At 60.3% G+C, this 12,080-nt stretch overlaps 1 protein-coding gene across 1 annotated transcript; it reads left to right on the forward strand.

Moving 5' to 3' along the window:
* The first annotated feature begins 1,125 nt into the window (after nt 1–1,125).
* RHBG (Rh family B glycoprotein) lies at nt 1,126–11,353 on the forward strand. The gene is made up of 10 exons (XM_045784180.2): nt 1,126–1,392; nt 6,125–6,311; nt 6,721–6,871; nt 6,988–7,135; nt 8,509–8,675; nt 8,959–9,096; nt 9,217–9,350; nt 9,717–9,838; nt 10,763–10,836; nt 10,981–11,353. Exons 1-10 carry the CDS (start codon nt 1,206–1,208, stop codon nt 11,047–11,049), a joined length of 1,377 nt encoding a protein of 458 aa, XP_045640136.1. The 5' UTR covers nt 1,126–1,205; the 3' UTR covers nt 11,050–11,353.
* Nucleotides 11,354–12,080: the final 727 nt, after the last annotated feature.

The raw sequence follows: 12,080 nt of genomic DNA on the forward strand, positions 1-12,080 counted from the left end.
CAGGTCCCCTTCTTGAAATGTCCCCTCCTCCTTTGCTTTTCCAATTTCTAGGTTGTCCTTCTAGACTGCCTGCAGACATGACCTCCCAGGAAGCAGCTCATGTCTGTGCCCACCCTTGTCCCTGCTCCCATGGGTTCCACTGCCTTTCCTCCTGGGCCTCTGTGGCCTCTGTACTTCCTAAGGTCACACATTCACCCCAGTGGGAATTCAGTTCCCTCCTAGATGTTGGTCTCCCAACTGGACAGTGGTTCCTGGAGGGAGGGGTCATGTGGTTCATCTCCAAAGCCCGGCTCTCAGTAGGCGTCAGTCAGTCTGTGTCCTCACTGTCTGTCTTCTAGGACCCCTGCTAACGTAGACCTGGCTCCTGACTCCGGGCTGAGAACACCCTCCTCCATCTAGCTTCCCCTCTTTCCAGCTGCTGAGCCAGGCCAGGTCTCCTCATACCGGCGCAGGCATGCAGGGAGCCCAGCTGTCAGTGTGGCCAGCTGCTGGGCGTGCTGGGGTGCAGACCGGGGTGGGAGGCCTAGGAGCTTGGGGCCCAGGGGAGGCACTGTGCTGGTGAGGCTCAGACACCCCCAGCCGGGTTAATCATCAATGCCTGGACAGCGCCTCTTTACCTCCGTTCTCCATCTGGCTTTTTCAGTTAGGAAAAGATTGAGTAACCCCTCATCTGTCTCTGGTGTTAAACCCGGAGGGCCCAGGCCCAGGCCTTAAAGGGCCTCTTATTGCTTGGGAAACACTCTCTAAACTAACACCACGTTTGAGGGGCAGGGTCCTCTCCTCCCCCCACTCCCACCGGGTCCCTCAGGTGTGCTCCATCAGGGCAGGTCACAGGCCACGTCCAAGGACCTGTCCCAACCCGAACAGTGCAAGGGGCAGCTGGGCCAAGGGAGACAGGACCTCAGGATCCTGACGACCCTTCCCTGCCCGGCCCTTGCCCCATCTCAGGCCTCAGGCCCAGGCCCTCGCCGCCCTGGTTCCGTACCTGCCAGGGCTGGGGCTTCGAGCTGCCGGAAAAGGGGGGGGGGGCGCTGAGCCTCGGGCGTGGGCTTGGGCCTGGCTCCAGGGGCGGGGTCTGGCTCCGGGGGCGGGGCCTGGCTCCGGTGGAACCTGCCTGCCCTGCCCTGGCGTTTCTGCCCAGTGCGCCCCGAGTCCGAGCCTGCGCCCGCGCCCGAGCCGGAGCCGGAGACTGGAAGCCCCTGTCCATGGCTGAGTCCCCGCGCCGCGCCGCGGGCCGACGACTGCAGCTGCCTCTGCTGTGCCTCCTCCTCCAGGGCGCCACCGCCATCCTCTTTGCGGTCTTCGTCCGCTACAACCACGAAACCGACGCCGCCCTCTGGCACTGGGGCAACCACAGTAACGCGGACAATGAATTTTACTTTCGCTACCCAAGTGAGTGCGGGCGAGGGTACGGGGAGCGAAGAGCCCAAGGTCCGCGGTGTCTCGGGCGGGCGTATCTACCCCAGGAGGGCAACCCTCCGGCTCCGAGGAAGGTGCCCCAGATTTATAATAACACCCCTGCGCTGGCGTCTGCGGGCCGCCATGCAATATCTCATGTAGTCCACGAAGTAGACGATGTTGGGGAAACCCAGCCGGGAGGAGATTACGTGGCTGGTTAAGGTTCGGGCTGTCAGAGCCCAGGGAGCTGGGATTCAAACCCAGATCTGAGCTTTCATTGCTCCCTGTCTCACCTCCCAGTCTGCCTAATTGGGCTTTGCAGGGCTGTTGCAGAGACCGCCTTTCCAGGGCCTCCACCCTGATCAGGGCTGGGGAGGTAGGGAGTGGTGTGCAGAAGGTGCTAATGGCAGGTGTTCGCTCTGAAGGCAGCCACTCAAAACTGGCCCTTCCAGAGTCAGAGAGACAATGACACGACCACTGACCACAGCCACAGAGCAGCAGCCCCCAGCCCTGAGAAGGAACCATGGCAGGGTCATCAGCCCATTTCCTAGGGGTGGAAGCTGAGGCTCAGAGGGCTTGTGACTTGCTCATGATTGCCCATCAGGGGAGCCGCAGAGCGGGAGCTAGGACTCAGGCATCCCAAGCAACACAGCCCACCTGCCTGCTGAGAAGGCCCAGGAACCAGAGGGTTAAGCCTCTGCCCCTGCTGGGGTCAGAGCTTCTCCCTCAAGGTTGGGGGCCTCCTCTTGCAGTTCAGGCCCTGGGCAGCTGGGACTAAAGATATCAGATCTCCAGACTTCATCACTACTGCTGGGCAGGGCTTCTCTCAGCCTCGGTTTTCCCCATCTGGGCAGTGGGGAGAAGAATGGCTCAGTTTGAGAGATGTACATTCAAACAAGGCCCAGAGTGTGAGAGTCTTCTGTAAAACCCCAGGCTGTTATTACCCTGCTTTTCGTATGCTGAGCTGGTGGCAGACTGTCCCCACCTGACCCTCTCCCAGTCCCAACCCCGACACAATGAGGTCCCAATGCTGAGGACATAGAGGGTGAGATGCACCGGGCCTGAGCAAGAAGTGCCAGTCCCCAGCCCCCCAGCCGTCCTCCCTCCAGTGTTTCAGGTCAGCCCTGTCTGCACAAGGTGAGCCATAGAGGCTGGGATGGCAGGCTCCCAGGTCGTGTATTTGCCCAGAGAGGTAGAGGGAAGGAACAGCCCCTAGGCTGAGAGAAGTAAGCTCTTGTCCAAGGGTCTGACCTGGCCGCCTGCCAGGACCCCACATTTTCTTCTCCCATGGGCCTCACTCAAGGCCTCGGCGCCTTGCTTGTCTCAAAGTTCTCCCCGAAACCCCCCAGGCTGTCGCCCCTCTGCTGCAGTGGGGGGCTCTCCTGGGACACGCAGCTCTCCCTGGGCTGCAGTAAGAGGAGCGGAGTGGGGATCCTACCTCTTTGCTGCCCTAGCTTTCTATCCCTGTGGACTTGGGACTCTGGTATGGGGGAAGGTCGGGGTGGAGGGAAGTGTGAGGTTTCTGGAGCCTGGGGCTTTGATCAGCCGGGTCTTCCCCTGCCCCTGAGTCCAGGGGAAGGGGTCAGGGCCAGAGGGAGGTGTAGCCACCGCCCTTTGGTTCGGGAGATGAAAGGGAGCTCTGCAGCTGGTCTTGAGCTGTGGGACTAACCAGTGCCCAGGACATGGCTGCTCCGAGGGTCTATCAGGCCTCGCTGCAGGAAGGGCCCTCAGAGCCCATCTGGTCCACTCCCCTCAGATGTGGAGAGACAGCCAGAGAGGTCATGGGGCTGCCCAAGATCACACAGCAAGTTAGCCAGGCTAGAGCCAGGTCTCTTGGCTGCCCAGCTGTCCCATGAGGCAAGTCACGGAAAATAAGAAAGAGGAGAAAAGACAGGTTGGCAGCCGAAACCACGGGAGAGTCTAAGGAAACAGTATAGACGGTTCCTGCGTCGCACGCCTCTGAGACCTTACCTTTGGGGAGAGGGATTTAGGATAGATGGAATCAGGATCTTCTTGGAAGATGCGGGAAGAGGGATGTGACCTCTAGCAGAAGAGCACGGCAGGAGGAAGCAGAGTGTGAGAGGACGCGGACTCCCCAGTTCACCACTCCCATTTCTCTACTCCCCATGTTTATAGCCCCACTTTACAGATGAGGAAACCAAGGCTCACAGAGATTAAGTGGCTTGTCCGTGGTCACACAACCCAGCTTTAACTGTCCCCTTGTTCCTTGTTATTTTGTTCAGGAGCCATTCAGTGGGTTGGGGAGGGGCAGTGGGGAAGGAGGGAGGGTAATGGGTATCTCTAGAGGACTTTTATCTTCTCTCCAACCAAAGGCGCATGGGTTTGGTGGCCACAGCAATAGAGAGTCTGCAGAATGTTCCCCAGTGAAGATTTCTTAATGTTTAGACTCCAGCTGAAAGGTCAAGGGACTGAGTTTTGATTGAAAACAAACCCAGGGTGGGAGATATAAATATTATTGCCAGTTAACACACGCTCCGGGGCAGTTCCTACGTGTCAGGGGCACGAGCCCAGCGACCCAGCCACCTTTGCCATCCTGCTGTCCTTGGACGAAGGAGCAGACATGCCATCCCATTTACTGTTTGCACAAGGAGAAAAGAAGCCAGACAGCGAGGCCTCAAAGAACTTAGGTGGCAGGCTGACTTATAGGTGATGCTTCTCCTTTTCTGTTGGGTTTTAAGATCTGAGAGGGAAGAGAGAGCTGGGTGATTTGAGAGTGCACAGGGCTGGAGAAGTGGCACGGTGTTGGGGACATTTAGCAAGGCCAGTGGACCCCCAGACCCTTACTCCCCTTGGCAGCTGGGGGGGGGGGCAGCTGAGAGGCAGACCTCTACTTCCAGCACCCACCCAACCCTCCACCTGGGGCTCTCGAACTCGTTTCCTGTCAGCCCGCACCCAGCACAAAAAAGCAAAAAAGTTAGCTTCTCTCGAGGTTACGGATCGCATTCTATGGTTCAATAATGCATTTCTGGCCTATTGGTCCTTCTTCAGATGAAACAAAAAGGTGACCGTGATTTTTTTCCTTTATGATCTGCCTCTTTCTACAAGAGCTTTGAGGTCATTCACAACAAAAACATGACAAGTAGGAGAAAAGAAAAGCAGGGAAGCAATACGTAAGTCATGAATTATAGTAACCAATAACAAGTGCCTCCAGTTGTCCCAGCTGCGATGCCAGTATGGCTCCGAGCTTCCAGGCGGCCGAGAGAAAAGGGAAATGCGATCAGTGATATGTGTTCTCGTGAGAAGCTGGGAAGACTCCCGGGTGTGGTTCTTCGATTCTTTGACGTCTGTGTTGCACGCTCTGTGAGGGCAGGCACAGTGGCTGCTGCGGTGGCAGCCGTGTCCTCAGAGCCTGGCGCCCCAGTTCGCAGTGAAGCTCTGTCACGGGAATGCGGGGAAAGCATCCGGGTTCCCTGGGGGAAGTGACATCTGCTAGCACTAGGTTCCAAGCGAAGTTTCTCCCACGGAGCAATAAAAGGACAGTTTAAGGTCAGAGCTGACCCTGTTTCTCAAGAGCTCCCTGACACTGTGTAACTTCTAGCAACGCTCCTGGTACTCCTTCTCTGGCATTTCTCACTTAAAGCCAAAGATACAGCGTGGAAGTACTCTAGACAGAGCAGGGCCAGGCTGGCTGAGTCGCACCCCTGTTCACGCGGGGTGGGGGAGGGGCACAGAGCAAGGTGTACCGAAGGGAACCACGGCATGTGTCTCATTTCCAGATCGCGGCAGGTGATCTGTACTAGCCTCGTCTGTTACGCGTACGCCACAGAAAGCACACAGAGAGGCTCCAGTCTCCCTGCCCAGAAACCTCATTGACACTTAAAAAAATTCAACTAATTCATCTATAAAACTAACATACTCAGATTATAGAAAGAAACGAACGAAAAAGCAGAACCGTCCTTCCCCGAGCCTCCATATGGCACAAATCCAGGGGTGACCGTCGGCACTGTGTACCAGCAGCCCCACCCCTCCGTTCCCTTCCTGTCCCCGAGGAAATCTCTGTTCACAATTAAAGCTACTTCCAAAAAATAAATAAATAAAGCTATTTCATAAATTATTTTTTAAAAATTTAAAATCCTCAATCAGGGTGCCTGGGTGGCTCAGTCGGTGAAGCGTATGCCTTCTGCTCAGGTCATGATCCCAGGGTCCTGCTTCTCCCTCCTCCTCTGCCATTCCCATCCCCCCACCCCCCACTCATGATCTCTCTCTCACGCTTTCTTGCTCTCAAATAAATAAATCTTTTAAAAAAGCTAAAATCCTCAAAATGGAAAGGTATAGATTCTGAAGTCTGGGGAATGGAGGTGAGACATGGAGGAGGACTTCCCAGCAGAAAGGGAAAACTGGACGAAGCCTGAAGAGGGAGACGATTTGGAGCATGGAGGGGCAGGGACCTTAGCAGGAGAGAGCTCGGGCAGGACTTGCCGCTGGGCGGTGCAGGAGACCCAAGGACAGGCCAGAGAAGAGAGCAGAAGGCTCTGCTCCCTGGCTGCACGGTGGGAACGGCAGGGAGGGTCTGGGTCCCACTGCTCTGAGCCGGCCGGCTCTGCACCGCTGACCCAGGCCCGGAGGCCCCGCCACCGCTGGGGAGTTTCAGAGGCTCGGCTCCGGCCTCCAGGCAGCCCTGGCTGGTGAGAGCTGCCCCCCAACCCCCGGCAGGGCGGCTGATGGGAGGGGTGGAGGCCGGAGCCGCTCCAAATGTCCCCTGCAGGTTTCCAGGACGTGCACGTCATGGTGTTCGTGGGCTTCGGCTTCCTCATGGCCTTCCTGCAACGCTACGGCTTCAGCAGCCTGGGCTTCACCTTCCTCCTGGCCGCCTTCGCCCTGCAGTGGTCCACGCTCATCCAGGGCTTCTTACACACCAGGCACGGGAGCCACATCTGTGTTGGCGTGGAGAGGTGGGCAGCGGCGGCCTCCTGGCTCCTCCCCGGCCCTGGTCTGGCCGGGAAGCCCCTGCCCGTCGGTGGGGAGCCAGCCCCAGCCCTGTCCTTCAGTCGGCTCCCTGTCTCCAATGCCTGCCTGTTCCCGCACTCAGCCCCATGCCCATTGCTCTAAGCCCCTTCTTACCCAAGGGCCCTTGGAAAAGGACGGGGTTCAGGATCTGGGTCTCCCGCCCCACGTGGGCTTTACTCTGCACGTCGCAGAACCTCCCTGAGACTGCTTTCCTCATCCACGAGCGAGGCCACGGGAGCCCTCCCCACTTACCAGGGAAGGCCCAAACACCCAGGCTCCCTGCCTCCTGCCCTGACGTGGCCCCCTGGGGCCACCCTCGCCTGCCCCCCTCACCCTTGCGACCCACCTCCCCAGCATGATCAATGCAGACTTCTGCGCGGGGGCTGTGCTCATCTCCTTCGGCGCCGTCCTGGGCAAGGCCGGGCCAGCTCAGCTGCTGCTCCTGGCCCTGCTGGAGACCCTGCTGTTCGGGGTCAACGAGTTTGTGCTCCTCAGTCTCCTGGGGGTGAGTCGGCTGGGGCTGGGGTGGGCTGGGGTGGGGACGGTCAGGGCCAGGCCCCGAGCAGGGAGAGCGTGGGGCCGGGGCGGGGGCTGCCCTCCAGCTCCAGGCCACCTCTCCAGGTGAAGGACGCGGGAGGCTCCATGACGATCCACACTTTCGGGGCCTACTTCGGGCTGGTCCTCTCGCGGGTGCTCTACCGGCCGCAGCTGGAGAAGAGCAAGCACCGCCAGGGCTCCGTCTACCATTCTGACCTCTTTGCCATGATCGGTGAGGCCTGAGGCTGCGGCGGGGCGGGGCCAGGGAGGACCTCCAGGCCAGGTCTCAGGGTGCTGCCTGTGGTCCTTGGGGTCCTGCTGGGAACTCCCTGCGGAGACCACCAGCTCTGTGCTCATCATCGTCAACAGTTTGTTGGACAGGTTCTTGGAACTCAGCCCCGGGGTACACACCACGTGCCCCAGACCCGTTCCTGGGGGGCCTTTCCGGAACAAGTCTAACTGCACCAATCCTTGCTTAAAAACCCTCAGCCCTCACCCCAAGTCAGAAGCGAGACTCAGCCTGGCGCAGCCGCCCCCCCACTCTCCCCATCTCCTACCTCCAGGACTCTGCCCCTCACGCCGCCCCCCCAGGCGGTTTCCCAGAAGCCTCTGCACACCGGGGTGCGGGGAGAGGCCCTGGGTCAGTCCCGGGAGCAGTCCCGGGAGCAGTCAGGTCTCTCTGCTCCCCTCTCTGCCTTCACAAACGGGGCAGGGAAGGAAATGGAGATTTTACTTTTTTATGGCCAAACTGCCTCTTCCTACACTAAAAAGAGAGGCTGGTTTTGTATTTCTTGCTCACCTGCAGGTTGGTGGTGAAATGAGGTGGATGTTTTGGCTAGAAGTCCAGGGGCTCCCCCAAGAAGGTGTGCTTCCCCGGGAGGCCTACACCCCAGCTCTCCTCTGTCCCCCTCCTTCTAGGCAGGAAGCCCTGCCTCTTCCTGACTCCTGCTCGCCCCTCGGAGGACACACGTGTAAGCGTGTGAGCGTGCTGGATCCCACAGCAGACTGTGGGGTTGCAGGGAGAAGCGACATCGCACACTCGAGACCCCTCGGGACAGAGGGGCAGTCCCTCAAGCCTTCTTGCCAGGATGGCCCTACCCTATGGGGTCCCCAGCCTTCCCCTCACCTTGTCCCTTGGCTCCGCCCCACCCTCCGGGACTGGCCTGGGAGCCACGCGCGCGTAGTCAGGGCACGCACAGGCCATCCGTCCTTCCGGTGCCCCAGAGACGGTGGCCCCTCCCGCTTGCTTGCGGGGCCCGCCTCTCCGGGGGGTGGGTGAGGTTTTAAAGCCCGTGATTCCCCTGATATGGATATTAAGCTCCCAGTTTGGTGCCTGACATGTAGCACCCTTTGCCTGTTTTTATTTCCTTTTCTGATGCTTACCAAGAAAATGTCAAGCGTCTGTGGTCCTCAGGCGAGGCACTCTTCATCTCAGTACCGTTAAGACAGGGCCTGGCGGAGCACTTAGCTGCTGCCAGGCCACGGGCTGCACACCTGCTACGCCTCACCTCACGTGGCCCTGGCTCGGGGAGGCATTGGCCCCACGTCGCGAGCGAGGACACAGAGCATGCTGCCTCTCACTCTGCCGGCCTGCCCCCCATTTAGGCACCATCTTCCTGTGGGTCTTCTGGCCCAGTTTCAACTCAGCGCCCACCACGCTGGGGGACGGGCAGCACCGGACAGTCCTCCACACGTACTACTCCCTGACGGCAAGCACCCTCAGCACCTTTGCCTTGTCAGCCCTGGTCGGGGAGCACGGCCGGCTGGATATGGTAGGGGTGGAGGCCTCGGGGAGACCGAGGGACGGGGTGCGGGAGGAGGGGTCTGACAGCCGGCAAGGCCCGTTTTCCAGGGGAACAGGACGAGGCACAGGCCTGGGGCCGGGATGCACGGGGTCCTCACAGGAGGAGACCACGGGACAGCAGGAGAGCTAGAGATCAGAGGGCAAAAGGACTTCCAGAAGCAGGAGATGCCGCCGTGGTGGACGGGGTGGGGCCGGGATGGGTGTGTGATCTGGAAGGGCCTCCCGTGCCCCCCTCCCCTGTGCTCCCCCAGGTCCACATCCAGAACGCCGCGCTGGCCGGAGGGGTTGTGGTGGGGACAGCAGGTGAAATGATGCTGACGCCCTTTGGGGCCCTGGCAGCTGGCTTCCTGGCTGGGACGGTCTCCACGCTGGGGTACAAGTTCTTCACGGTATAGACAACTCCCGGGCCCTGGGCAGAGCAGGGGGCCCTCAGCGCCCTTCCTCCCACCTTTCCAACAGCCCAGGAGGGAGGGCCACTCAAAACCCATGACTCGTGTCCTGTCCTCCAGCCCATTCTTGAGGCGAAATTCAAAGTCCAAGACACATGTGGTGTCCACAACCTCCATGGGATGCCTGGGGTCCTGGGAGCCCTCCTGGGGGTCCTCGTGGCTAGGCTGGCCACCCACGAAGCTTATGGAGAAGGGTGAGTCCTCCCCATCCCTGACCCTCCCCAAGGTCATTATCCCCCCGAAATGACCTCAATCACTCTCTTCCTCCTTCCAACACAAAAAACAGTGTCTATTTTCATTCATTCATTCATGAATAACGGCGGGAAGAGATGATGACCCTTAGGATCAGTTTTGCACATCAGGGGTCAGAGGAGAGGCCAGGCAAAAGAGATCCTCAGACCGAGTCTTGAAAAGCATTTGGGTGTCTGCAGGCACATGGGGGTGAAAGGGTGCTCTGGGCTCCCTTGAGGTCCTTTTGCCGCTGCATGAGGCAGCGCGATGCCCTGGCGCCCTGACCCTGTGCTCCAGCCCCGTGTCCCCACCACCCCCTCTCCCTGCAGCCTGGACAGCGTGTTTCCGCTCATAGCCGCGGGCCAGCGCACTGCCACCTCCCAGGCCATGCACCAACTCTTCGGGCTGCTGGTCACACTGATGTTTGCTTCTGTGGGTGGGGGCCTCGGAGGTGAGTGACCTTGGCTGGGGGTGGGGGGCTGGCAAGAGCTCCCCAGGACGTAGAAGACAGAGGAGGGGTGTCCTCTGGGGGGAAGGGCCAATGGATCCCATCCCCCTGACATTCATTTCCTCACATAATTATTGAGCACCTGCTTTGTGTCAGGTATGGGGTGGGGTTGTAGAGTTCAGGGGTAACCGCTTCCGGAAGTGGGCACCTGTTCCCTCCTGGTGCCCAGAGGAGATGGGGAGCGGCTAGGGGCTGACTTGGGTCCCTCTCCAGTTCTGTGGCTTCCCTGTACTGCCCCCTCTGCCCACCAGAGGGCAGCCCGACCTCAGGCTGAGGCCCTGAAGGGGCTGCTGAGCTCTGGTTGGGCAGGGAATGGGGCAGGGGTGGGGGTGGGGGGGACACGACACACAGATCCTCCCACAGAGGCAGACTGCTCACTGATGCCGGGTCAGACAGTCCTTCCCGATGTCTGACCTCGCTCCTTGTGGCCTTCAAAATAAAACCTATGATTCAGTGTCCCACCCCTCCCTGCTCTCCCCCGCCCCGAGATTCTCCTTCCCAAGCAAGGTTGGGTTCCTTCCCTCACTTAATCCTTATTTACTCAATAAACACTCTCTGCACCCCTCCTGGGGAGGGGCCACAACAGCTCAGGAGCCCTGCAGCATCACGGCTGCGTCCATGACCGTCTGTAGGAACGAGTGAGGCGCTGGACTTCGCGGGGCCCTGCTTCCTTCACGCTGACCTGAGGGTCAGGTCCAGCTTGCAGGGCTGCGGTGGGTGCTCAGCAAGGGCCTTGCAGAGCCCTTGGCACGGGGTCTGGCGCACAGTAGGTGCTCCCTGAATCCAGCTGTGATTTGTCTGTGGCAGGCGTCCTGTGGAGACCTCGTGCCTCCCAGCCCCTCACACACCCTCCCCTACCACCACCAGGGCTCCTGCTGAGGCTGCCCTTCCTGGACTCCCCTCCAGACTCCCAGTGCTACGAGGACCGGGTCTACTGGGAGGTGAGCGTGCCTGCAGCCACTCAGACCCGAGCCCTCCCTCCGTTCCTCACCTGCGTCTTTCCTTCCTGCCTGCTCCTTCTCCTCTGGGGGACTCCAGCCCCCTGGAGGTACCCCTTCACCTGCTTCCCCACCCCTGCCCTCCAGGTGCCTGGGGAGCTTGAGGATGAAGCCCAGGGCCCTCTGCGGGTGGAGGAGCCAGTCACCCAGGCCTAACCTGCTTCCAGCCCTCGAGAGAGGATGCTCTCCTTTTAGAGGATGGTGACCGGCTGCTGTAGGGAAGCTCTTTTCTAGCTCCTGTCCCTCCTGCTGCAAGACAGGCTGAGTGTCTGTGCCACTGGGGACAGGGCGGTGGAAGGTGGGGAATGGGGGAAGCCACACCTGGCAGAGGTTGGGGGACACCTCACAGCACCCCCACCCGCCACCCCTTGGCCTGTTTAGTGAAGCCCCCGACGCGGCAGAGTCACAGTGAAGTGTGTGCCAGGCCGGCAGTCGGGCGATAAACACCACCCGCACCAAGGACTCCGACTCCTTTTTTGTGCACTGGGAACATGGGGAGCTCCCTCGGGCTCTAAGGCACAACGTTGGAACCTCGGGTGGGCTCGGGTGGGGAGGACCTCAGTGCCAACAAGCTCCCGCCTCCCTGGACACATGGCGCTCCCTCTAGGATTTCGAGTTCCACCAGGTGGGTGCCCAGCCTGGGCTTGCTTGCCTCCAGGGACAGGGAGCTCATTCTCTCCCAGAAAGTCTGTCTGTCCTGGGACCCCACTCCTGACTCGGGCAGACACCTGCGGGGCTGGGAAGGGAAGGAGGGAATTCTTTGCCACTGAGTCCCTGGAAGTAGCCAGCAGCCAGGCACCCCTTCTGCACCCCCCCCCCCGCACCGCGTGAGTGTGAGGCGAGGGGACTGGGAAGGTCCCAGAAGAGTGGCGGCGGGAGTGGAGGCAGGCCGCTGGCCGCCTGACGTCTTATGACCACCAGAGGGCGCTCCAGGCCCGGCGCAGGAACCCGCGGCCCGAACTGGCGTCCTTCCTGGCTGCTTCTGCTCTGCTTGCCAGCATTCGTGCCCTGGGTCTGTGTTGAGTTCCAGCCCCCCTGTATGTCACGCGGGTTCTAGGGCTTCAGATCTCGTGCAACAGAGAAGCACCCACCCAGGGGGCTGGAGAACTGGGGCCCGTCCACCCTGACCTGGCCTTCCTCCAGGCAGGAGCCGGGCTGGACCACAGACCTCTCTCTCCCTCAAGACC

The sequence above is a fragment of the Ursus americanus genome, chromosome 2 (assembly GCF_024610735.1).
Source record: "Ursus americanus isolate L20-20 chromosome 2, mUrsAme1.1.p, whole genome shotgun sequence".
NCBI classification, from domain to species: domain Eukaryota; kingdom Metazoa; phylum Chordata; class Mammalia; order Carnivora; family Ursidae; genus Ursus; species Ursus americanus.